This window comes from Gorilla gorilla, chromosome 7, assembly GCF_029281585.2.
Source record: "Gorilla gorilla gorilla isolate KB3781 chromosome 7, NHGRI_mGorGor1-v2.1_pri, whole genome shotgun sequence".
NCBI classification, from domain to species: Eukaryota; Metazoa; Chordata; class Mammalia; order Primates; family Hominidae; genus Gorilla; species Gorilla gorilla.
This window is the reverse complement of record NC_073231.2, coordinates 27,577,119-27,602,473: the sequence shown is the minus strand read 5'-3', so window position 1 is coordinate 27,602,473 and position 25,355 is coordinate 27,577,119. Positions and strand designations below refer to the sequence as shown.

At 47.3% G+C, this 25,355-nt stretch overlaps 1 protein-coding gene across 1 annotated transcript in view; it reads left to right on the top strand.

The window, feature by feature from the left end:
• The window catches only part of LOXL2 (lysyl oxidase like 2), a 107,086-nt gene that overhangs the window by 28,785 nt on the left and 52,946 nt on the right, over positions 1-25,355 (top strand). Inside the window, exons 2-3 of the mRNA XM_004046781.4 lie at positions 7,032-7,469; positions 15,191-15,366. Coding sequence (XP_004046829.1) covers positions 7,115-7,469; positions 15,191-15,366 — 531 coding nt within the window. The 5' untranslated portion in view covers positions 7,032-7,114. The remainder of the gene's footprint in view (positions 1-7,031; positions 7,470-15,190; positions 15,367-25,355) is intronic.

Genomic DNA, 25,355 nt, shown 5'->3' with positions numbered 1-25,355 from the left:
CTACCAATGACTTTCTTCACAGAATTGGAAAAAACTACTTTAAAGTTCATATGGAACCAAAAAAGAGCCTGCATTGGCAAGTCAATCCTAAGCCAAAAGAACAAAGCTGGAGGCATCAGGCTACCTGACTTCAAATTATACTACAAGGCTACAGTAACCAAAACAGCATGGTACTGGTACCAAAACAGAGGTATAGACCAATGGAACAGAACAGAGCCCTCAGAAATAATACCATACATCTACAACCATCTGATCTTTAACAAACCTGACAAAAACAAGAAATGGGGAAAGGATTCCCTATTTAATAAATGCTGCTGGGAAAACTGGCTAGTCATATGTAGAAAGCTGAAACTGGATCCCTTCCTTACATCTTATACAAAAATTAATTCAAGATGGATTAAAGACTTAAATGTTAGACCTAAAACCATAAAAACCCTAGAAGAAAACCTAGGCAATACCATTCAGGACACAGGCATGGCGAGGACTTCATGTCTAAAACACCAAAAGCAATGGCAACAAAAGCCAAAATTGACAAATGGGATCTAATTAAACTAAAGAGCTTCTGCACAGCAAAAGAAACTACCATCAGAGTGAACAGGCAACCTACAGAATGGGAGAAAATTTTTGCAATCTACTCATCTGACAAAGGGCTAATATCCAGAATCTACAAAGAACTCAAATTTACAAGAAAAAAACAATCCCATCAAAAAGTGGGTGAAGGATATGAACAGACACTTCTCAAAAGAAGACATTTATGCAGCCAACAGACACATGAAAAAATGCTCATCATCACTGGCCATCAGAGAAATGCAAATCAAAACCACAATGAGATACCATCTCACACCAGTTAGAATGGCAATCATTAAAAAGTCAGGAAACAACAGGTGCTGGAGAGGATGTGGAGAAATAGGAACACTTTTACACTGTTGGTGGGACTGTAAACTAGTTCAACCATTGTGGAAGACAGTGTGGCGATTCCTCAAGGATCTAGAACTAGAAATACCATTTGACCCAGCCATCCCATTACTGGGTATATACCCAAAGGATTATAAATCATGCTGCTGTAAAGGCGCATGCACACGTATGTTTATTGCAGCACTATTCACAATAGCAAAGACTTGGAACCAACCCAAATGTTCATCAAAGATAGACTGGATTAAGAAAATGTGGCACATATACACCATGGAATACTATGCAGCCATAAAAATGATGAGTTCATGTCCTTTTTAGGGACATGGATGAAGCTGGAAACCATCATTCTCAGCAAACTATTGCAAGAACAAAAAACCAAACACCACATGTTGTCACTCATAGGTGGGAATTGAACAATGAGAACACTTGGACACAGGAAGGGGAACGTCACACACCAGGGCCTGTTGTGGGGTGGGGGGAGGGGGGAGGGAAAGAATTAGGAGATATACCCAATGTAAATGACGAGTTAATGGGTGCAGCACACCAACATGGCATACGTATACATATGTAACAAACCTGCACGTTGTGCACATGTACCCTAGAACTTACAGTGTAAAAAAAAATATGTTGCAAGACCACATATTTTTTTCATTTCTTTCTGGGACAGGGTTAGAGGATCTGGAAGTCTCTGAAGCCCTTGGGGGATGGGGGTGGGAAAGTCAGGGGAGGGAGAGAGACAGTGCCAGGCTGGGGGTAGTAGAGCTTCGCGGTGGGGGACAGAGCCCAGGTCAGCCTGCCACCGCCTTCAGATCCTGGCTTGCATTTACCATCTGCGCAACTTTAGGCAAATTATCAAACTTCTCTGTCCCTCAGTTTCCTCCCAAGGATAATAACAGTGCCTACCACATCAAGTGAATTAAAACACTAGAGCGTTGAGAACAGTGCCCGCACATGGGGGTGCTCTATTAATGTTAGCTGCTTGCCAAGCACTCTGTGTGACCTTTGGCAATTCATTGGCTTTGTGTCTTTAATTTCCACAAGATGGATACATTTAAAAATTAAAAAGCAACCCATAAACCTAGCTAGGCATGGTGGCTCTTGCCTGTGGTTCCAGCTACACGGGCAGCTGAGTAGGAGGATCTCTTGGGCTCAAGAGTTCGAGGCTGCGGTGAGCTATGATCACGCCACTGCACTCCAGCCTGGGTGACATGGCAAGACCCTGCCAGGCAGTGTAGAAGAGGAAAACCTTCCTGAATTCAAAGTTAGGCCCCCCACCCCGGCTCAGGTAGTTCAGACCATGAACGATCATTGATACCTTGTAGGCGAACTCCAGCTAGGCAGTCAGCTCCATGGGAAAGACCTCTACTCCCAGCAGGGCCTGAGGTATAGTAGGAGCTCAATGAATGCTTGTTGAATGAATAAATCAATTTAGTACTGTGAGCTGGATGGAGATGCATGATAATAGATTTCCTCATCCAACATTCCCAAATATTTGGGGATTTTCTACTTGTTCTTTTATTAATGCTTTATAGCTGAATTCTGCTGTAGTCAAACAACATATTCTGCATAATATCATTGTATCTTAATATCTTAATATGTTTGTATCATTATATCTTCCATGTGTCCCTGGAGCATAGCTGCCTTCTGCAGTTGCTGAGTACAGTTTATAGAAACTTGTGAATTAGGTTAAGTTTGTTAATTATGTCATTCACATCTTCAGCCCCAGGATTTTTCTGTGTCTTCTATCCGTTACTGACAGAGGTGTGTAAAAATCTCCCACTCTGATTATGAATTAGTCTATTTTTTCCTTTTAGTTCTATCAATATTTCTTTTATATATATTGAAGCTATGCACATACATTTAGAAGAGTTACATTATCCTGGTGGATTGACTTTCATTATCGTAAACTATCCCTTTTTGTCTCTGGTAATGTTTCTTGTGTTAAGGTCAACTTGATCGTACAAGTTTCCCTCTGGTTAATGTACACATGGTATATCTGTTTCCATCCTTTTACATTAAGCCTCTTTGTCTCTTCTAAGAAATATAAAGCTGGATTGGGCTGGGCGCAGTGGCTCACACCTGTAATCCCAGCACTTTGGGAGGCCAAGGCGGATGGATCACTTGAGGTCAGGAGTTTGAGACCAGCCTGGCCAACATGGTGAAACCCCATCTCTACTCAAAATACAAAAATTGGCCAGGCGTGGTGGTACATGCCTGTAATCCCAGCTACTCGGGGGGCTAAGGCAGGAGAATCGCTTGAACCCAGGAGGCAGTGGTTGCAGTGAGCTGAGATTGCGCCACTGCACACTCCAGCCTGGGCAACAGAGCAAGACTCCGTCTCAAAAAAAAAAAAAGAAAAAGAAATATAAAGCTGAATTGTTTTGTTATATTCGTTCTGATGATATTTGTCTTTTAATTGGAGTATTTATTTTATCTAATGTAATTACTGATATATTGGAGTTTAAACCCACCATCTAATATTTTTTCTATTTGTAACAATTGTTTTATGTTACTTTTTATTTGTTTTATTGCTTCAATTTTGGATTAATCAAGTATTTTTTAATTCTACCATTTCTCCCCCAAACCCCCTTATTAACCTGTTAGTTCTACTTTTCTTTCAGTATATGGTTCTTACAATGATTCCTATAAAGATTACAACACGCATTTATTAGACTTGCTAAAGTCTAATAGACAATAGTACTTTTACCACTTCCCAGACAACACAAGAACCTCAAACCACTTGAGCTCCATTTAATGCCTTCCTGCCTTTCGTGCTGCGCTTGCCATGCATTTTTTTTTTTTTTTTTTGAGACAGAGTCTCACTCTGTCGCCCAGGCTGGAGTGCAGTGGCATGACCTCGGCTCACTGCAACCTCCGCCTCCTGGGTTCACGCCATTCTCCTGCCTCAGCCTCCCGAGTAGCTGGGACTACAGGCGCCCACCACCATGCCCGGCTAATTTTTTGTATTTTTAGTAGAGACGGGGTTTCACCGTGTTAGCCAGGATGGTCTCGATCTCCTGACCTTGTGATCCGCCCGCCTCAGGCTCCCATAGTGCTGGGATTACAGGCATGAGCCACTGCACCCAGCCAGTTGCCATGCATTTTAATCATACATGTATGTTAAACCCCACAGGACATTTTTCCTGTTTTACACACTCGATCTTCATTGAGATTTACCTACATCATTTCCTACTTCATACTCTTCATTCCTTCCTATGCCTCCTTACTGATCTCTGGGATGATTTTTCCTTTAGCCTAAAGAATTCCCTGTAGCATTTCTGTCTTGTGGATATTCTGGTGACAGACTCGCTCCTCTTTTGTTTATCTGGGATGTCCTTATTTTACCTTCATTCTCTTCACTGGGCACAGATTCTAGGCAGACTTATTTTTTTCCGCCCTTTGAAAATGTTGTACTGTTAACATCTTGTCTCCTTATTTGTGTTGAGGGGACCAGCTGTTAGTCTTTCTGCTCCTCTTTCTAAGGTAACTCAGCTTCTCTACCCTGTGTTTAAGATTTTTCTATCTTGTCTTCTCTGCAGTTGGATTTCGATGTGCCCAGATGTGGTTTTCCTTGTAAACTACACTGTGTGGGCTTGATGTCTTTTGTCATTCTGGAAAATTCTAGGCCATTATTTCTTCCATTATTTCCTCTGCACATCCTTTCTCTCCTCTTCTTTGGGATTCCATTTATGGGAATGTCCGACCTTCCTATGCCCTGGCTTCTAGAGTGCAGCTCTTCAGGAATGCATCTGAGAGCCTGGAGCTGTTTAACAGGTCCCCTTGTCCTTGGCAGGTTCTGAACTCCCAGTCTTCCCAGTCCCTGGAGGTTTCCTGCAGCTTTGCTTAGCTTCTCAGCCTGTTGATCACTGCCGTGGAATTGGCGAGTATCTTCCGGGGGAAAGCAGAGACAAATGTGAGCCTCACCTCAATGCCCTTCCCATCTCTCTGGATTCTTGGTTCCTTCAGTCCTTGCTGCCTCGGTAGCTTTCTCATGTCTTCGAACATATGTTCTTAATATTTTACCTTCCTTTTCTAGTTGTTCTTGGCAGGTAGCTTTATCTACTGCAAGGTAGCCTGACACATCCAGAGGCAGATGTGTTGCTGAGCAGAAATGACGAAGAGGTGGTTTCTGTCCCTTGGGCCTGAGGGTCCGGTGGCAGAGCCAGACATGACAAGAGTGTAAAGCACAAGCAAAATGTGATGTCAAAGGGAAGCAGAAAGACATTCAATCTGATAGGAGGACCTAGGAAGGTCTCTGTGAAGAACAGGAAGGATTGCACCAGGTGCCATTTGGAGGGGAGGGGAGGGGATGGAGGCGCGTTGTTCTAGGTGTCAAAAGCTGAAGCTGGTATAGGCTGATATGATGGGACGTGTGCCGTGGGCAGGGCTGGGGTGAGGGAAGGGAGACACCGTCGTGGGAACCGAAGCAGGGAAGGTAGGCGCGTGCCACACATAAAGGCTTTTGTATCCAAGCTGAACCAGGACTTTTTATATGGGATGGCAGATTGGTAGTGACCCTTTCTGGCTTTGCTTGCACTAACTGTGCAACTCTGGCAAAATCTCTAATCCTCTCTGGTTCTTGATTTTGTTGTAAAATAAGAATCCTAATAATACCTGCCTCTTCTACTCCCCAAGGTTCTTGTGAGACATAGATAAGCTTGAGGATGCAGATGTGCTTTGATGGGAATGATGAGTGGCCAGGACCCTGATTCCCTTCAGAGCCACACTACTAGGGGGTCAGGCTGTGCGTTGGTCAGTTGGTCAGGAGCTATCACAGGAACCCTCCATCATTTTCTGGCCTTGTTTGTTAGTCACAGGATGAGCATGGCTGGCTCTCTGGTGACATCAGAAAGCTTTCCAAAATCCTCAGTTCTGACTGTCCCCCAGGCTCTAACATCTCCACCCCAGCATCCTCTTCGGGGCACTGAGCACTGCTGGTCACCCAACAGACATGGAACTGCCTCACTCCAAGGCAGATCATCCCTCCATGGGCAGCTCTGGACAGCTCTGACTACAGGAAAGTTAGCCAGTCCTTCCTCAAAGGTAGTGTGCCATGACCAGAAGAATATGATTAGCCTACTCCTCTGCATAGGGTTAAAATAAAATACCTTATGCCCCCACCTAAGTTTCCACCTGCTCATCCTGGTTTGGGGCCCTGCATCTTTCTCCACAAGACACACGTGTGCTCCTTTTAAAATCGTCTCCTCTTTTCTCTGAATTACGGGAGGACCAAGATACACGAGGTCTCTTGCTACATGATTTCACTCGGGAATTCTTAGAGGTAGGCTCCACCAGAACGATGACCGGGACCTTGAGGATTTTAAAACTCATTTAGCATTGCAGCCCTCAAAGCTGACGGGAAAATTATAATTCATCTAGCAAATGTTCCTGTAGTGTTTTGGGGTGCCATTCATTTAATGGAGGGTGGGTGTGTTGAACATCCTGCCCTCACCCCTTCAGACCCGCTCCTTCTCCACCGGCCCCCGTGTTCCAGGAGGCCGTCCCACACGGGCTCCCTCAATGGGCTCAGCTCCCTTGCCAGTGGCTTCGAGTTGAAGGGGGCTGGGTTTGCCTAATAGGAGGCACCAGAATGATTCAAAGACGGGAGGAAAGGGAGTCAGGTATTTATTCTCCCTCCCGTGTCCCCGCCGTTGCCATGGGTTGGCTCTGAGACCCTCCAGTGAAGGCCACAGCTCCTAAGAGACAGCTCCCTCTGCCAGTCTCCAGTTCTCACCCCCGCAGGCTCCCTTCAAGCCTAGGGTGGTCACAGCCCCCCTGAGTCGCCAGCCCTAGGGTGTGACACCAGCCTTTGTTAGTTCCGCAGAACTCTGCCGGCATGTCCGTAGTCTTAAAAAACTCTCTTTAAATTAAGTTGGAGTGTGCTCTGTTCCCTGCCAGGAACTCTACTGGAAAAAGCATTCTAGAGAGATGACAAGGCAGTAGGTAAAGGAGGTGGGACCTCCCAGCCCTGCGTGGTGGAAATGTAGGAGTGGGGCTGGATTGGCGTCGAGAATGGACGAGCTTTCCATATTAAGCCAAGGGGTATGAAATCGCTGGTTCTCTATGTAGGTCTCCGTAGCCCCACGTTCCCATCCTAACACATCTCTCCTCTCTTCCAGAAAACTCCTGCTGCTTCCGTACCCCGCCTGTCCCTCCCAGCTGCACAGGGCCCCTTCGTGGGATCATCAGCCCGAAGACAGGGATGGAGAGGCCTCTGTGCTCCCACCTCTGCAGCTGCCTGGCTGTGCTGGCCCTCCTGTCCCCCCTGAGCCTGGCACAGTATGACAGCTGGCCCCATTACCCCGAGTACTTCCAGCAACCGGCTCCCGAGTATCACCAGCCCCAGGCCCCCGCCAACGTGGCCAAGATTCAGCTGCGCCTGGCTGGGCAGAAGAGGAAGCACAGCGAGGGCCGGGTGGAGGTGTACTATGATGGCCAGTGGGGCACCGTGTGCGATGATGACTTCTCCATCCACGCTGCCCACGTCGTCTGCCGGGAGTTGGGCTACGTGGAGGCCAAGTCCTGGACTGCCAGCTCCTCCTACGGCAAGGGGGAAGGTAAACACTCTGTGCTTTGGATCTGAGTGCTGTCACCTGGCAAGGCCCGGAGTGGCCTTCCCTGAGGTCAGCCTGGGAGAGAAGGCTGCACGCAGTGCGAAGTGTAAATTCTTGGTGATGCCCATCCAGGGACTGGCATCCTTCTGTGCCCACTCAGGCTGCACCCTGCAGGAAGGCGGGGTCGGGGGGGGCTTGAGGAGGGGCACAGTAAGTGACCAACCATACTGATTTGCCCAAGACTTTCCTGGCTTTAGCACAGAAAGTCTCACATCCTGGGAAAACCTCAGGAAAACCAGGACAGTTGGTGACCCCAGGTAGGGGGTGAAATCGGCCTGTGCTCCTCTCTCCACCCCATATGCCCTGCCTGGGGGCTGTGTCAGCCCAGAGGAAGTTGTGCTTTACTCCAAATCGTTCCCTGTTAGGAAAGCCTCTTGCTCTTGCTCACAATGGCTCCCACATGCTGGAGCTCCCTGACGCCCCCCACCTTCCTGGCATGTGGAGTTCATTGTTTTCACACTAACCTGCTATTGCGGGCTTGGTCACAATAGGCACACAGATGCTTTGGGTTTTTCACCGTTGGTTAGCCTATTCTTTCCTCCCTTGTGAGGTTCAAATTTATTAGTTTATTTTTAAAAATTGTTTTAAGAGCTGGCCAGGCGCGGTGGCTCATACCTGTAATCCCAGCACTTTGGGAGACCGAGGTGGGATGATCACTTGAGGTCAGCAGTTCGAGACCAGCCTGGCCAACATGGGGAAACCCCATCTCTACTAAAAATACAAAAATTAGCCGGGCATGGTGGCGAGTGTCTGTAGTCCCAGCTACTCAGGAGGCTAAGGCACAAAAATCGCTTGAACCCGGGAGGCGGAGGCTGCAGTGAGCCGTGATCGCGCCACTGCACTCCAGCCTGGGTAACAGAGCGAGACTCCATCTCAAAAAAACAAAAAACAAAACAAAAACCCAAAAAATTGCTTTAACAGCTTTGAGGCAGGACAAAGTTTGAAGCCCTGAACCTAGAGCTCAGTCTGTACTGACCTCTGACACCACACTTTGTAGGAAGACGCATGTCCTCTCCAGCCTCATTTTCCCCATCTGGAAGTTGGGCTAAGAACCCCTGAAACCCTGACAGTGTATGTTCCCAAATAGGAAAGAGATAAGGGTGGAGGGAATTGTTTCTTTTTAAACATTTTTCCAGGAGCTAAGAGTTTCCTGTCTCTGGGTCAGCCAGGCAAAGGAAGCTCCCACACCCGCCCGCCCGGCTGAGCTGCAGCCCAGACCTCAGCACAAGTCTGGCTACTGGACTAAAACAGAGCTGCCTATACTCCTGTCCTGGACTAAAGGGCTAATGCCGACTGCGTAAGAATCGCCCAAGGGAGCTTAAAAGTACAGAATAGCGCAGACCTCAACCCACCATAATCTAGTTTAAAAGGTCTGGGCTGGAGCCCAGGACTCTTGTCTCTCTTGGAAGCCTGCAAAGTGACAGGTTTGGGAGTCATTGAAATTGATAACTGTTATCCTCCCTTCCAACTTTTCTGTTATTCTATAAATTATAGGAGAAAGGAAGTCCCATCTCATACACATCTCACCTCCATGCAATTGAAAATTTCCTTTTGGGGTAACTGGATCAGGAGACAGCACAGAGTCAGATGTTCTCTGCAGCTCGCTCTGGGCGATGAGAGCCACAGCAGTGAAGTTAGCAAATGCTGGGCTTTAGAACCCACTTCCTGTCTTCTTTAAACAAACGTCCGATACTTCCACATCTCTGTTTATCCGGCTGGCTGAGCGATCCAGGGGTAACCTCAGATTCATGTTTTCCATTCCAGGCTTTCCAACGCTCATTATTTTATAACAAATGCTTTCCAGTGACTGGGTATTTTTCCAGTGACAACTTAATTTTATTTCAACCTCAATTTAAAACACCTGTTGTCAGACAAGGGGGTTGTGGTTTTTCCCCATCAGGAGCAGGCATGGGGTAGTAGGAGACAGGTTTTTACCCAGGTGGGACTTTGCCATACAAGCGTGGTGAAGAGTGAAAAGTTCCAAGGAGTGGAGGGAATATGAAAGGCAAGGATTAAACTCATGGTCCATGGAGACTGTGCTGGGTAAGGAGGGTCGTAATAAGTGGAGAAGTTGAAGGATTGTGCATAGCTGCTGTGATCACTGGATTGCGGGTCTCTGTTCAGATGGAGATACAAGAAGTTTACTAAAAGATGAAGGGAGCTGTGTGTGGGTGCAGAGCAGGAAAGGTGAAATGGAGATTGAAGGGTGCAATCTCTGGTAATGAGAGACCTGAGCTATGACCATGGGACAGCGGCTGGCGCAGGATGGAGGACAGTCTCTGAGAGAGGAGGTGTATTAACGAAGAGACCAGGAGTACTGGAGAGGTCATCTTTGTGGACATGGAAATCATCAAGGTTTATAAAAGGAATAACGTCAAAGAGAGGAGAAAGAAACAGATGCTTGAAAAAAAAACCAACAACTCTGTCTTGTGTTCAAGGCTTTACGAGTTAAGCTGCTTACGTGAAGTGGTGCTTGGTTTATGACATGAGAGACCTTTTTACATCTAAATGTATTTGAATTTCACCAGCATCAGTCCAGATCTTTATCACTGGGTACATGGTGGGCACTCAGTGAATATTAGCTAATTGATTCATTTTGATTTGGCAGAATAGGAAAGAGTTGGCAAAAGAGTTCTTGGTATAGTGAGCACAGAACGTGGCCAGCGCCCAGGGCTTGCTCCGGTGGGGCTTAGGGGCTTAACGTGCCGGTCAGACTGTGGATAAGGCTGCCCCTCCAGGACCCCTCAAGCTCCTCTGAACTTCAGGCTGGAGCAGTGAAACCAGGGAGGGCACCAGGGACGTTCTGGGTTTTCTAGCCTGGCCTGTTCACAGACTGTTCTCCCAAAGCATCTCTGAGCTCAGGTAAACCACAGGCCCTTTTAGAGAGTTCTGGAGGGAGCAGCTGTCCTGTTTCTCAACCCCTGTTCGAGGTTATAGCAGCTGAAGCTAAGGTGGTTGCTCTCCTTCACCTGTCTTCAGAATCAGGAGGCTAAGCCTATTCCCAGTCACATCCCTCATTCTTTAGACCACAGCGACGAAGCCAGCGATAACCACATTGTAACCCCACAGATTTTTTTCTTTCCTTTTCTTTGAGACAGAGTCTTGCTTTATCACCCAGGCTGGAGTGCAGTGGTGGGATCTAGGCTCACTGCAACCTTCGCCTCCCGAATTCAACTGATCCTCCCGTCTCAGCCCCCCCGAGTAGCTGGGATTACAGGTGTGTGCCACTAGGCCCAGCTGATTTTTTTAATTCTATTTTTAGTAGAGACGGGGTTTTGCCACGTTGGCCAGGCTGATCTCAAACTCCTGGCCTCAAGTGATCTGCCCACCTTGGCCTCCCACAGTGCTAGGATTACGGGTGTGACCCACTGCACCCATTTGTGACCCCACACAGTCTAACTTGAATAATTTCCATTGTCCTGGGCTCTGGCATTCCAACTGAATTTCATTTATGATTTTCACCTTCCTAATGATCTGTTAACTTGTATATATATATTTATCTCTTCTTTCATCAGGAGAGGCATTGGAAGCAAAGAGTAACATAAAATTTGGCTTCTGATTGAATGACTTTCTTGTGTCCAAAGTTTGACTGTTATCTTGTGTCCCAAGGACACGGCTTTCCTGGCAGCTCTGAGGAGGCATCTACTGGATTGTACCTAGAACCGCCCTGCTTTCCAGCAGGCAGACCCAGAAGCTGGTTGCATTGGAATCGGAGTAGTCTAGTTAATAAGCACTAAGCCTGTAGAGGGGAAAAAAAGGGCCCTTTGCAGTGGCTCATGCCTGTAATCCCAGCCCTTTGGGAGGCTGAGGCAGGCAGATCACCTGAGGTCAGGAGTTCGAGACCAGCCTGGCCAACATGGTGAAATCCTATCTCTACCAAAAAATACAAAAATTAGCTGGGCATGGTGGCATGTGCCTTTGGTCCCAGCTACTTGGGAGGCTCAGGTGGGAGAATTGCTTGAACCTGGGAAGCAGAAGTTGTAGTGAGCTATGATTGCACCACTGCACTCCAGCCTGAGTGACTGAGACACTGTCTCAAAAAACAAAAAAATTTTTGTTATGAAATCAGGCCAAACGAGTATACCATGCATGGTGATGCCATCTTGGGCTAAGTACAAATACACATATCTGCCATCTAAGTAGAAATTGACCAAGCATATGTGGAAGGGGTCCATGGAAGATTATTGGGGGTCCATGGAAGTTTCATAAGAGAGCAGCTGTTTGGGGCAGGCTCCATAGGGTCTCTGGTTTGCAGCTGTTCTCAGTTCCTTTGATGATGCACTGGTCGACTTCCAGGTCCTTAGCGAGGGGGGTTTCTCTCACTGCAGATGGAATAGGGTGCCACTGCTTTTCACCATCTCTGTCACTTTGGCAGCTTTGCGACAGAACATTCCGCTTAGAACATGGAGGGTCTTTCCTGTTGCTAGTACTTAGCAAGACAAACATTGGTTTGTTGTTGAGACAGCAATCAATTAGGGAGTGTACGTTTCAGTGGAGCTTGACTGCTTGGAAACTGGGCCAAAATAAGAAGCCAGTTGGAAAACCTCAGCCCAGATGTTTTCAATTAGCTCTTTGTTCTCCACAATGGATCCAAGGTGCTGTTGTTTGAGCCCTGACCAGCAGCCGTGAGAACAGACACGTTTCAGCAGGGCCTGGACGTCAGGAGACTGGCCCCGGGATCCTTATCGACCTTGAAGAGCCTCCATATCTCTCCTTGGTTTTCTAATCTCTCCAATGGGACTGTTTTTATTTGCTTTTCTCTTACATCGTGGAAGCAGTAGAATGCATTGCTTTTCTGAAGGACTGGAAGAAGGAAAGGGAAAGGGAGGTTGAAAGCGTACCAGGCACATACATTACCTCATTGAGTCTCCATGGCAACCTGTTTGCTTGGCATCATTATTTTGCCTTTAGAAATGAGAAGCAGGTGTGGTGAGGTAGTCCACCGCATCACACAGTGCCCCAGTGTGTGGCAGATGGAACTTGAACCCAGGTTTGTTTGACTATGTCTGCTGCTCTAGACTCCTAAAAGGAGCAGTGAGAAAAATGAGAGGTTTAGATTTGTTTTCTTTCATTTTGCAGTGGCACTTAATAAAAATCACTATTTGAAAACCCTCTAGTACTTTATAATTAAAAAAAATTATGGCAAAATGTACATCACATAAAATTTACCACCTTAACTTTTTGGATTTTTTTCTGGAGACAGGGTCTCCCTGTCACCCAGGCTGGAATGCAATGGCACAATCACAGCTCACTGCAGCCTCAACCTTCTGGGCTCAAGCAATTCTCCCACCTTGGCCTCCTGAATAGCTGGGACTACAGGCGTGCGCCACCATGCCCAGCTAAATGTTTTGATTTTTAGTAGAGATGAGGCCTCGCTATATTGCCCAGGCTGGTCTCGAACTCCTGAGCTTCAATGATCCTCCCGCCTTGGCCTCCCGAAGTGTTGAGATTACAGGCGTGAACTGTGCCCAGCCCAGCCTTAAATATTTTTAAGTGTCCAGTTCAGTAGTGTTAAGTATATTCACATTGTTGTGCAACCATCATCACCAGAACTTTTCCATTTTGCAAAACTGAAACTCTGCACCGATTAAACAACCACCTTCATTTCTTTCTCATCCCAGGCCCTGGCAGCCACCACTCTACTTTCTGTTTCAGTGAGTTTGACTCCTCTAGATACCCCATACAATATTTGTCTTTTCGGATGGGCTTATTTCTCTTAGCATAATGTCTTTATGAATCATCCATATTGCAGCAGGTTTCAGAGTTTCCTCCCTTCTGAAGGCTAATATTCCATTGTATGGATAGACTACATTTTGTTGATGGACACTTGGGTTGCTTCCACCTCTTGGCTATTGCGAATAATACTGTTATGAACACAGGTGTGTAGATATCGCTTAGAGACTGTTTTCAGTTCTTTTGCTGGATCATATGGTAATTTTAGTTTTAATTTTTTAAGGAAACACCGCACTGTTTTCTACAGCAGCTGCACCATTTTGTGTTCCCATCAACAGTGCACAAGGGTTCCAGTTTCCACACCCTTGCCAGCACTGTCATTTTCTGTTTTTTTGTTTGTTTTGTTTTGTTTTTGAGGCGGAGTCTTGCTCTGTCACCAGGCTGGAGTGCAGTGGTGTGATCTCAGCTCACTGCAACCTCTGTCTCCTGGGTTCAAGCGATTCTCTGCCTCAGCCTCCCGAGTAGCTGGGATTACAGGCACGTGCCACCACGCCTGTCTAATTTTTTGTATTTTAGTAGAGACGGGGTTTCACCATGTTGGCCAGGATGGTCTCGATCTCCTGATCTTGTGATCCACCTGCCTTGGCCTCCCAAAGTGCTGGGATTACAGGCGTGAGCCACTGCCTGGCCCATTTTCTGTTTTTTTGATAGTAGCCATCCTAAGGGTGTGAGGTGGTGTTTCACTGTGGTTCACCCTCTAACACTTTGCACACTGAATTCTCTACTTAGTGCAAGTGAGGCAAAAAAAACGGGAGGTAAGCAGAGTCCCATGGCGGCCTTCTGGAACATGATGAGGTGGCTCCGTGGGCCAGTCTGGCTGGGCTGTCTCTGAGCCAGCGATGGGAAATATTGGGAAGTAAGAGGAGCTGAATAGGAAGTCAAGGCCCAGGCTTCTGGGTTCAAGGGGTGGTGGTGGGATAATCATGCCACTTCGTCCTTATGCTATGGGAAAACCAAGGAGATACTACATGTGAAAATGCCTTAAAAACCTCAAACCAGGCCGGGCGCAGTGCCTCACGCCTGTAATCCCAGCACTTTGTGAGGCTGAGGCAGGCAGATCACGAGGTCAGGAAATCAAGACCATCCTGGCCAACATGGTGAAACTCCATCTACTAAAATACAAAAAATTAGCCAGGGGTGGTGGCATGCGCCTGTCGTCCCAGCTTCTTGGGAGGCTGAGGCAGGGGAATCACTTGAACCTGGGAGGCGGAGGTTGAAGTGAGCCGAGATCACGCCACTGCACTCCAGCCTGGCGACAGAGCAAGACTCTGTCTAAAAAAAAAAACCAAAAAACAAAAAAAACCCCACAAACCTCAAACCTTCAGTGGCAGGAGAGTTTACTTTTTCCCTGAAGGGTCAAAGTTCAGCCTCTGCTGTGGATGGAAGGTGAGACTGGCTTATGCCATAATCAGTGTCACTAAAGCATCATCATCATCGTCATCATTATCATCATTATCACTATTTTTAGTAACTGTGGCCAGCAATGAACTAGGCACAGGCTTCGTAGTATCTCTAATCTGCACACAGCTGTGCAGCTGAAGTGTCATTGTTAGCCCCACTTTACTGATAAGAAAAAGGGCCCTTGACCAAGGTTATACAGCTAAGTGGCTGAACGAGAACTCAAACCCAGCTTGGTACCCAAAGCCCCGCTCTTTCCACTATCGCATGCAACTTCTGGGCTTAAATCTAACTTCTATCCTAATCATGTTCAATCTACTACATTCCCAGATCACATCAGGTGCTTACTGTGGTCCAGGAATCCCCATGGTTTAGAGTTATGTGCAATATCTTAATATAATAAAAATTGATGGCCACACACAGCTGCCAAAATTAGAGAAAAATTCTCTTTCCATGTGAGACACTGGTGCCCCGCAAAGACTCAGACCTGCATTGACGCAGCACTTGGTTTCTCTCCTCTCTGCCTCCTTCAGGGCCCATCTGGTTAGACAATCTCCACTGTACTGGCAACGAGGCGACCCTTGCAGCATGCACCTCCAATGGCTGGGGCGTCACCGACTGCAAGCACACGGAGGATGTCGGTGTGGTGTGCAGCGACAAAAGGATTCCTGGGTTCAAATTTGACAATTCGTTGATCAATCAGATAGAGGCAAGTCATGTGCTCTTGATGTTTCCTTCATGCAAACATTTTTCCTCTTCCATGTAACTCGCTTTTTTGCGTATTGATTTCAAGAAGTGTGTGTGAGCAGGAAGGAGGGTACCTTGCCCAATGGGATTAGATACAAGGGCAGTTTAGGGAAGGATTTCTGGAGAAGGGAATCCCATCCATGGGGAAAGTGCATTCCAGGCACAAGGAACAGCATGGGCAGAGGCACAGAGGTGTGAAGGTTGGGCTGGGATAAGCAGAGCGTGATCTCAGGGAGAGTGCATCTGGGAGTAGGGTTAACTGAAGCTGGAAAGATGGGCATGAAACACCTCCAGTGCCATGCTCAGGAGCTTGCCCTTTGGGTGGGAAAATGTATTAGTTATCAATTGCTGCGTAACAAATTGCCCCCAGGTTTTGCAGCTGAAAAGAGTGAATCTTTATTATCTCCCACAGTTTGTGAGAGTCAGGAATTGAGGAACGGCTTAGCTACTTGATTCTGCTCAGCGTCTCTCATGGAGTTGCACTCAGGCTGTCAATGGGGGCTGGAAGGTCCCCTCCCACGCAGGCTGTTATGGTTGTTGGCAGGCTGTGGTTCCTTGCTAGCTGTAGACTGCAGCCCTCCGTTCTTCTCTATGTGGCCTCTTCGTAGGCTGCCTGAGTGGCCTCAGGACATGATGGTTATCTTCCCTCAGAGTGAGTGAGGCAAACGAGAGTGAGAGAAAGAACACAGGATGGAAGTCATGTTTCATAACTTAATCTTGGAAGTGATAGGCCATCATTTCTGCTGTATTCTATGGATCACACAGACTAACCTTGGTAGAGAGTGGGAGGAGATTACACAAATGTGTGACACAAGGTAGGGTTGCTGGGGCTATCTTGGAAGCTGGCTACCACTGGCCAATGTAGCTGAGGATTGGAATCACTTTAAAAATGCAGGTACTGGGCCAGGTGCGGGGGCTTATGCCTGTAATCCCAGCACTTTGGGAGGCTGAGGCGGACAGATCACGAGGTCAGGAGATCGAGACCATCCTGGCTAACACAGTGAAACCCCGTCTCTACTAAAAATACAAAAAAAAACAAACAAAAAAAACCAGCCAGACGTGGTGGTGGGTGCCTGTAGTCCCAGCTACTCAGGAGGCTGAAGCAGGAGAATGGCATGAACCCAGGAGGCGGAGCTTGCAGTGAGCTGAGATCGCACCACTGCACTCCAGCCTGGTGACAGAGCGAGACCGTCTCAAAACAAAAAACAAAAAAAATGCAGGTACTGGGGCCTCCCCACTGACCCGCTGACTCAAAATATCCTGCTATGGGACTAGGTTATTTTTCTTTAAGCAGCCCCAGATTGATTCTGATGTTGCCAGACTGATAATTTCAGCATTTGAAAATCTACATTTATGGCTAAATTTCAGGGTTAACTTTCTGGCAAATTCTTTACCCAAACAATTAAATTAACACACACTTATTACATTACTCTTATGTGCAACATATGTGGGGCTTAGGACAGGAGGAATTGGCAGCTAACACTCCTGTCCTCAAGGAACATGTCAGACGCCACCCCCAAGGGATTATGGGATCTGCCCCAAATCCAGACCAAGGAACCTTCGCTGTGCTTCAGCCTCCAGCTGACCCCAGCACTAATGCAGAAGAAAGGTGACTTGAAATTGCCCTACTTGGGCTCCAGAGGAAGTTCTCCCAAGACTGTGGCCTTTACTGTCATGGCTCACACAGTCCTTCTCTCTCCATATATGTTCCCACGTGTGCTGGGAATTTGTCCAACCCTGCAGTATAGCATGGAAAAGGATTTCCAGGCTTCTCTCAGCTGTGGAAGAGACTGCTTCTGGTCGACACCTGTCAAATGCTGCTATTTTATTGAAGATAACTAGAGAGATCGTGATGGAGTTGATATACTTTCGTCAGTCTTCAGTCACTCATGACAGCTTTGCTTTCTTTACCATGAAGTTTATGATCTGACAGATGGGCTTGTCCAACCCAGTTTCACAAAATTTTCCATCTTCATTCCTTATAACCTCATGAGCAATAATTAGCCCCCACTTATGTGCATCTTATCTCTCCCATGAGATTGGAAGCTCCCAGAGGGCAGGGGCTGTATCTTATGCATCATTGTATCCAATAGGTAAATTCTAGGTACCTAATGGGAACAACATCTCCAACTCCCAAATTTTCTTCTCCCCAGAAATGTGAGCCAGAAATTGTTATCCCCTTAGGTGAAGAATCTCCTAGGATAAAATATTAAGCTAAATAGCAATGAGACGCACATGGAAGCAAATAATTTCTTTACAGCTTGTCCTGCCTAATAGGACCATGAGCTGATTTGTAACATCTTGGATGGGCCTCTGTTCAACCTAGAACCTCAGGATAATCTACTTGGAGTGTCCAGTGAAGACCCAGGCTTCTTAGCATAAGAAAGTCATTGGTGGCTTGAAAAAAAAAAAAAAGACAGGCCAAAACATCAGTGAGCTTTGTGTTGAGAAAATGATGAGAAGGCTTGTCTGCCATTAGAAAAAAAAATGATTTTGGAAAAAGGACTCTGAGTGGCACTTCATTAGATTAGATTAGATTAGATTAGATTACCCAAACAATTAAATTAACACACACTGTTTGTTGAATACCTACTAAGTGCCAGTTCCAATGCTTAATATTTCCAGGGCGAAATAAGTTGGGTCATTTCAAAAGCAGAACTTTCATGGGGTGGAGTAAACACAGAAAAGACTGAAAAAGGTCGGGCGCCGAGGCTTATGCCTGTAATTCCCAGCACTTGGGCGGCCAAGGCAGGTGGATCACCTGAGGTCAGGAGTTCGCGACCAGCCTGGCCAAGATGGTGAAATCCCGTCTCTACTAAAAATGCAAAAATTAGCCAGGCATGGTGGCGGGTGCCTGTAATCTCAGCTACTCAGGAGGCTGAGGCAGGAGAATTGCTGGGACCTGGGAGGCGGAGGTTGCAGTGAGCCCAGATCCCACCATTGCGCTCCAGCCTGAGCCGACAACAGCGAGACTCCGTCTAAAAAAAAGAAGACTGAAAAAAAAATATGTTGGAGACAACTTTCTTACTCTGGAAAGGCTGAGATTCCATGATGGGAAAGCTTAGCCCCTACCTTTATTCTCGGCATTTGTTGGGTACCTGCTGGTTTGGGACACCAGTAGGGAAAGAAAACATAGCCCTTGTCCTCCAGCCCTTACAACCTGCAAGACAAGATGTACAGCTTGGAGAAAGATGGGGATCCTTCCAAGGCAAGGAGCATGGGCCCTCACAAATCTCCAGAAACCCAGAGAGGGCAACCTATGGAGATGTCTGGCTTAAAAGGCCAGGTGACATCCACAGCCTTACACACTCTGCATTTTCCTAGAAGGCCTCCCTCTGGCTGTCAGACAGATCAGGCTGGTGACCATGAGCCAGGGGGAAGCTTTCTGGCCCAACCACAGAGACTTAGGGAACTTTCATTGATGATCAGTCCCCTGCAACTTCTTCCCTTTGGTAGCCGCTGAAAGTAGGTCATGAAAGGGCCTAGACCTCAGGATGTCTGGGGAGAACCTCCTTGAGTTGCCAGAAGATTCTTGCATCCAGGGCTTTGTGGCTAAGGCTCATGCTTACTGGCAGTGCTGGCCTGATGGGTAGAGAACCGCCTGGACCACCTACGTGGGATATTTATGGGATGCTGAGACGTTTCTCCAAAATACCTTCCGGAATGGCCTGTGTCAGTAGCTGAAGTCATAGGATCATTCCTCTCAGCTAAAGAAATGCCTGCTATTAAATTTTTGTGGATAAGAGGAAGAGACATAGCTTTGGTGGACGTGCAGTTGGGTGAAGTCATGAACATAGTGACTAATGATACCCAGGGTGAACTGCTGACTAATTTGTGTAAACAGAGTGGATGGTCTCTGATGGTGAGCCCTAGGGCTCTGTTCCGGCCTCCCCATCATGTATCAGGAAAGTTCATGGAAATTAAAAGGTATACTGATAAAATCTATGGGAGATACAAAACTAGGAGAGATTGCTGGAGTATAAAATTATGGAATGAACTTTCAGAAAAACTGCTGTAGGTTGAAATAATGGGCCCAAGCTGTAACATATTAGGGATGGATAGAAGGTCCTATATCAAAGTTCATGGGGAAAAAAACAGTCACACAGTGCAGACTTTAGGGAGAATAACTAAAAAACTATTGATCTTTTTTTTTAAAAGTCCTGTTGTGTTGGCTCACATCTGTAATCCCAGCACTTTGGGTGGCAGAGGTGAGCAGATTGCTTGAGCCCAGGAGTTTGAGACCAGCCTGGGCAATATGGCAAGACCGTGTCTCTACCAAATTAAAAAAATTAACCTGGCATGGTGGCATGTGCCTGTGGTCCCAGCTACCTGGGAGGCTGAGGTGGAAGGATTGATTGACCCTAGGAAGTGGAGGCTGCAGTAAGCCATGATGGTGCCACTGCATTCCAGCCTGGGTGACAACAGGGCGAGACCCTGTCTCAAAAAAAAAAAAAAAAAAAAAGAACAAATCTTTGAAGCGGCAGTGGTTGACTAAAAGCTCAGTATCAGCCAAGAGTATGATAGGGCTGCTACCAAAAAAAAAAAAAAGTGAATGTCAACTGCTTTACAGATAGAAGAATTATTTCCCTAAGCTCCTTGCCTTTTGGACCAGTCGCTGACTGCAGGGTTCAGTTTTGGATCCAGATCTTAACCAGGTCACCAGAGGGGAAAGGCCAACAGGATGGAGACAAATCTGGAAACCATGTCATGAGGAAATGAAGTTTTTTGTCAAGAAAAGAGATATGGGGGGAGATGGTTCTCTTCAAATACTTGAACAACTACCATGCAGAAGAATGTTTAGAATGTATCCCAACTTCCGGCCGGATGCGGTGGCTCACGCTTGTAATCCCAGCACTTTGGGAGGCCGAGGCAGACAAATCATGTGAGGTCAGGAGTTTGAGACCAGCCTGGCCAAGATGGTGAAACCCCGTCTCTACTAAAAATACAAATTAGCTGGGCATGGTGGCAGACGCCTGTAATCCCAGCTACTTGGGAGGTTGAGGTTGAACCCGGGAGAGGGAGGTTGCAGTGAGCCGAGATGCTGCCATTGCACTCCAGCCTGGGCAACAAGAGCAAGACTGTCTCAAAAAAAAAAAAAATATATATATATATATATATATATATATTCCAACTCCCAGAGCCAAGGCGGAGAGGAGCGTGATGGGAGATAGATCTCAGGCTCAGTGGAAGCCCCACAGTAGATAGCTCTACCCTAAGTTAGTGGTGAGCTCCTTGTCGGTGGAGGAATTCAAGCATGAACTGGACAACATCCTGCCAGGAATATTGTGGTCAGATGCCTACATGGGGAGGGAAGTGGGATTAAGTGATTGCCAAGTTTCAAGACCCTTGTTACTCAGTGTCTGGGAAAATGCGCTCATCCCACATAGTGTGTGCCCAGCTGGATATTGACATTGCGCACCATGTGTAAACTGGCATCATGTGTGTGTGAGAACACACACACACACACACACACACACACACAGAGAGAGAAGGGATGCCAACCAGCGTGTGTATTGTGTGCTTGGGTTCTCTCTTTGCCTTTTCTCCAGCCCCTGATGGCCTTGACTTTGAAACCAGGTGCAGACTTTTCACTCTTCATATCAAAGTCTGAGAGTTAAAGCCCTCCCTCGACTTTCCCCAGTTTGGAAGGGGCAAATTCAAAAGCGGCCAGGAATGAAACGTCAGTGAATGATTTCTCTGTGTCTTGTCACACTGGTCGTAGACCACTGGGCTAATGAATGTGATGAGGGCACCCGCATCCCTTCCCATGCCTACTCTGTCTGCAAAGTTGTGGGCTGGGTTCTGTAACATTCACCCTCATTAACCCCTGGAGATTGGGGACAGGTCACAGATCATTACAGATGACTCTCACAACCCATGCTTCCTCCAGAGTGCACTGGAATTCCCAAAGCAGAGAATGGAAGAAAACTGCATCAGTCTAGACCAAATTCATCCTACTCTGGAATGCCAGAGGCATGAGTCACTAAGCCCTGGAGCCTGGCTGATGGAATTTCACTTAATGAGCTAACTGTGCTTCCCTGGACTCCTACAGCTGCTTGGAGCATCCTTGGGGGCTCCTGATAGTTTGTAAATTCCCCTCTAGAGGAGGAAAAAAAAATCACACCTTCTTCATATAAGTGACCCCACCAAGGGAAAGTTCACAGGTTTGTTCCCTAACCTGCCTTTTGACCAGCATGCAGAACAATTGGGCAAGTGTCCAGTGAGTTGAATTCAATCCCTTCCAGCTGTGACGGCCTGTAGTTCAGTGGCAATGGTTTCTTCATCAGAATGACATAGTGTGCATTCATCATTTACAAGGTAGTTTTAAATATTCTGTAGGTGAAAAAAATCAGATGATTTCTCTAAAAGTGCTTTGCAGACTTCGAAGTGCTGCCCTGGGTTAGTCCTACCACTGAATCACTCACTAGGCTTGGTTTATTTCATCCAGGAAATTAACCAGGCAGGTTCTCAGTTTTCCCCTTTTCTGGTACAGGCTGTGCCGTCATATCTTATTGTATATTCTCAGTTTCGGACTCCGGAATTGAAGGCAGAACCCCCGGGTTCCAGTCCCAGTGGAGACTGGAGCTCACAGCTGTTATGTCCACTGACTGACCCTTCTTGGGCCTCTGGACACTGTCCTATAAAACAGAAGTTTGTCTGGATATAAAGAAAATCAGTTTTAGGTCAATCCTCAAAACTTTCTTAAAAGGAGGTAAGTAGGAGCAAATAAGCAAATGTGAAACACTCTTGGCTCCAAACGAACAGATCTCTTTTAAACCTGGCAAACAGAGCCCCAACCAAACCTCCCAGGATTTCAGAGCCTCTTAAATTGAGAGGCTTTGTTTCCTGCCTGTGGCGGGTAGACCAGTTGGAAAAAGCATTAGATAAGGAAAGATGACAAATCCAGATGCCCTACTGAGTAAACCTCTGCTCCCCGGCTGCTCCGCACGTTGCCCAGTCATGTGCTCACAGGAAGCCTTGTGGCTGGGCTGTGTGTTGTTAGATCAGGGAAGGTTTTCGTCTTTTCTCTTTTCTTCACCCCATCCCTCCCCACCTCACCTCACCCCACCCCACCCCACCCCACCCCACCCCACCTTCTTCCTTACCCATCCTTTAAAGGCTCTTTTGCAAAAAGCAATTCCATTGCCGGAACTGATTGGAAAATCCCCAGGCTGTGAGATTTAGGTGCTGCCTGTCCCCTGAGTGACCTCCAAGCCTCAGTTTCCCATTTGTGAAAGCGGGCAGCCCAGGAGGTCTTGAGGGGCCAACAGAGGGATGATGAGGACAGAACGAGGAGAAAGCCATTTCTTTCCACCCAAGGGGAGAACCTGGTCCCCCATTCTCTGCTCTCTTGCGTTCTTCTGGAAGGACTCTGAGACCTGAAAAAGCCCTTTCTTCTCATCTTAACCACAGAGACTGAGGCTGCTGTGAATTTTTTAAATGCCTTGGGTCCAGGTTTTTATTAGTCACAGTTAGCTGCCAAATGTTTCAGCATTGCCCTCCCAGCAGCAGCTCTGTCTGTCTGGGGGCGGCAGAGGGTGGAGGGCTTCAGCCTAAAAGGGAAAGGTCTCTAGAAGGACTTCTGAAAAGTCTGAACCCTTCCCAGCCAGGAATCTCATCCTTCTCCTGACTCCCACCAGAGAGGTTGCACTGGGTGGTTTGGGGAAAAAGGGGGGCCTATTTTCACCTCTGCAGTTTAGAAGATAGTGGTCCCCCCATGCCTAAATAGAGGCCCCATTCCCAGATGGTCACGGGGTAGCTGGATGGCCTCTCTCTGTAGGAGGAAGAGAAATGGTAGCCAGGGGGTAGTTTGTGCCGGACTTTTCAGCAAGGGCAGAAGGACCCATGGTGGAGGCCCACAGCCTCTGAACTCTCAGTTTTGCTGAACTGTCTGGCTGGACAATCAGATGTAGCTCTCCTGGGTTTTGTCTCTCCCCCTTCTTGGGCAAGAGGATGTATAACATCCTGTCCAGGGCTGGGCACGGTGGCTCACGCCTGTATTCCCAGTACTTTGGGAGGCCAAGGTGGGGGGATCACTTGAGGTCAGGAGTTCGAGACCAGCCTGGCCAACGTGATGAGACCCCCATCTCTACTAAAAATACAAAAAATTAGTTGGGCATGGTGGTGTACACGTGTAGTCCCAGCTACTGGAGAATCGCTTGAACCCAGGAGGTAGAGGTTGCAGCCACTGCACTCCAGCCTGGGCGACAGAGCGAGACTCCATCTCAAAAAGAAAAAAAAAGATCCTGTCTAGCCCTCACATTCCGCGATTCTATTTACTAAGAGCCTATATGTAGCCAGGGCTTGCCAGCTACCAAAAGGGACACACAAAGCAAGTAGTTCTAAGGTGACCTATTTTCCCAACTGAAAATCTGAAATGCAAAAGGGTGTGTATGTGGATAACAGATGGGAACCTGGTTTCTGGCCCGGGTGTTGCAGATACAATGCTTTGAAAAGTATAAATACCATTATAACTCTGTGAGATGAAATAAACCAATACATAACATTGTATTTATTTGTTAGATTGCACACATGAATAAGGAGGCTTATAATTTGTTTTAGATGAAATAAATAAATGAACAGGATATACTCAAACTTTGAAGAATGTGATTGGGTGCTTAATGGCATGGCAGTTTGGAGAAGAGAGAGGTGAATGAGGAAACCTGTGGGACAGTTGCTATCTGGAGGAAGTGGGGGCTTGAGCTGGGCTGGAGGAAGCCTCTCCCTGCCCTGGGTGGGCAGGTCCGCTCTGCAGGGAGGTCTGGTGATGTGACTAGGGCGGAGTGGGCAGCGGTCAGCCTGGTTCCGCAATGAGCCTAAGTGGCTTATTTGAGTCACCTCAGCCATGCTGGGTGTCAATGCCAAGGAATCCCCCCACCCCATCCCCAGGAGTCCGTTGCTAAGGATCTGTTTATTCATTCACTCGATACATTTCGATTCAGCACCAGACCCTACACTAGACATGAGGATAAAGGGAGTGATGGAACAGACCGTCTTGCCCACCCTGAGCTTACCATCCAGCAGTGGAGAAACAGTCTCATGCCTCATGCCTCATGACTGTGTTACCATGGTGATGATGGCTGTGAAGAGAACTACCAGATTCACCATGAGGTGGTGGGTGGTCAGGCCTGACCAGGACAGGAGGAGCTGCTGGGTCACAGGGGCTGGTTGTTGGAGCAGGTGTCCCGCCGACTTCCTGCTGACAGCAGGGCTTGCCCGTTCTCCAAAAAAGCAGCCTCTGTTACCTACCCAAGTGGCTGCCTGCTTGGAAAATGAAACACAGAGCATTCAGTTTTCCAGCAGTGTTGCAAAGCTTTTGATTTATAGGAGGAAGGCCCCAACAGACTACCGGCTCTTCCCTTTGGGGGTGTCAGCATGACCTCAGCTCTCCAGGCCTCCACTGGCCTCTATTGCCTAGAGCTGAGGAACAGAAATTGTTGAAATGCCTTTCCTCTGTCACTTTCTTCCATCAAGAAGTCACAGGCTAAAGAATGTTACCAGCAGCTTATTTTTTGTTGAGATGGAGTTTCGCTCTTGTTGCCCAGGCTGGAGTGCAATGGCGTGACCTCAGCTCACTGCAACCTCCGCCTCCTGGGTTCAAGTGATTCTCCTGCCTCAGCCTCCTGAGTAGCTGGGATTACAGGTGCATGCCACCACACCCAGCTAATTTTTGTATTTTTAGTAGAGCCCCATGTTGGCCAGGCTGGTCTCAAACTCCTGACCTCAGGTGAACTGCCCGCCTCGGCCTCCCAAAGTGTTGAGATTACAGGTGTGCACCACTGTGCCCAGTCCCCCAGCAGCCTCTTAAACTAAGAGTTTCTGATTGGATCATCAAAAGGGGATAATTACAACATAGCCAGACTCCTGGAGTACAGCATGCCTCATACTGTGTACAGATAATACACACTTAGCCAAGCCATCTAACTGTGTGCTGAGGATCAGACGGCTTTT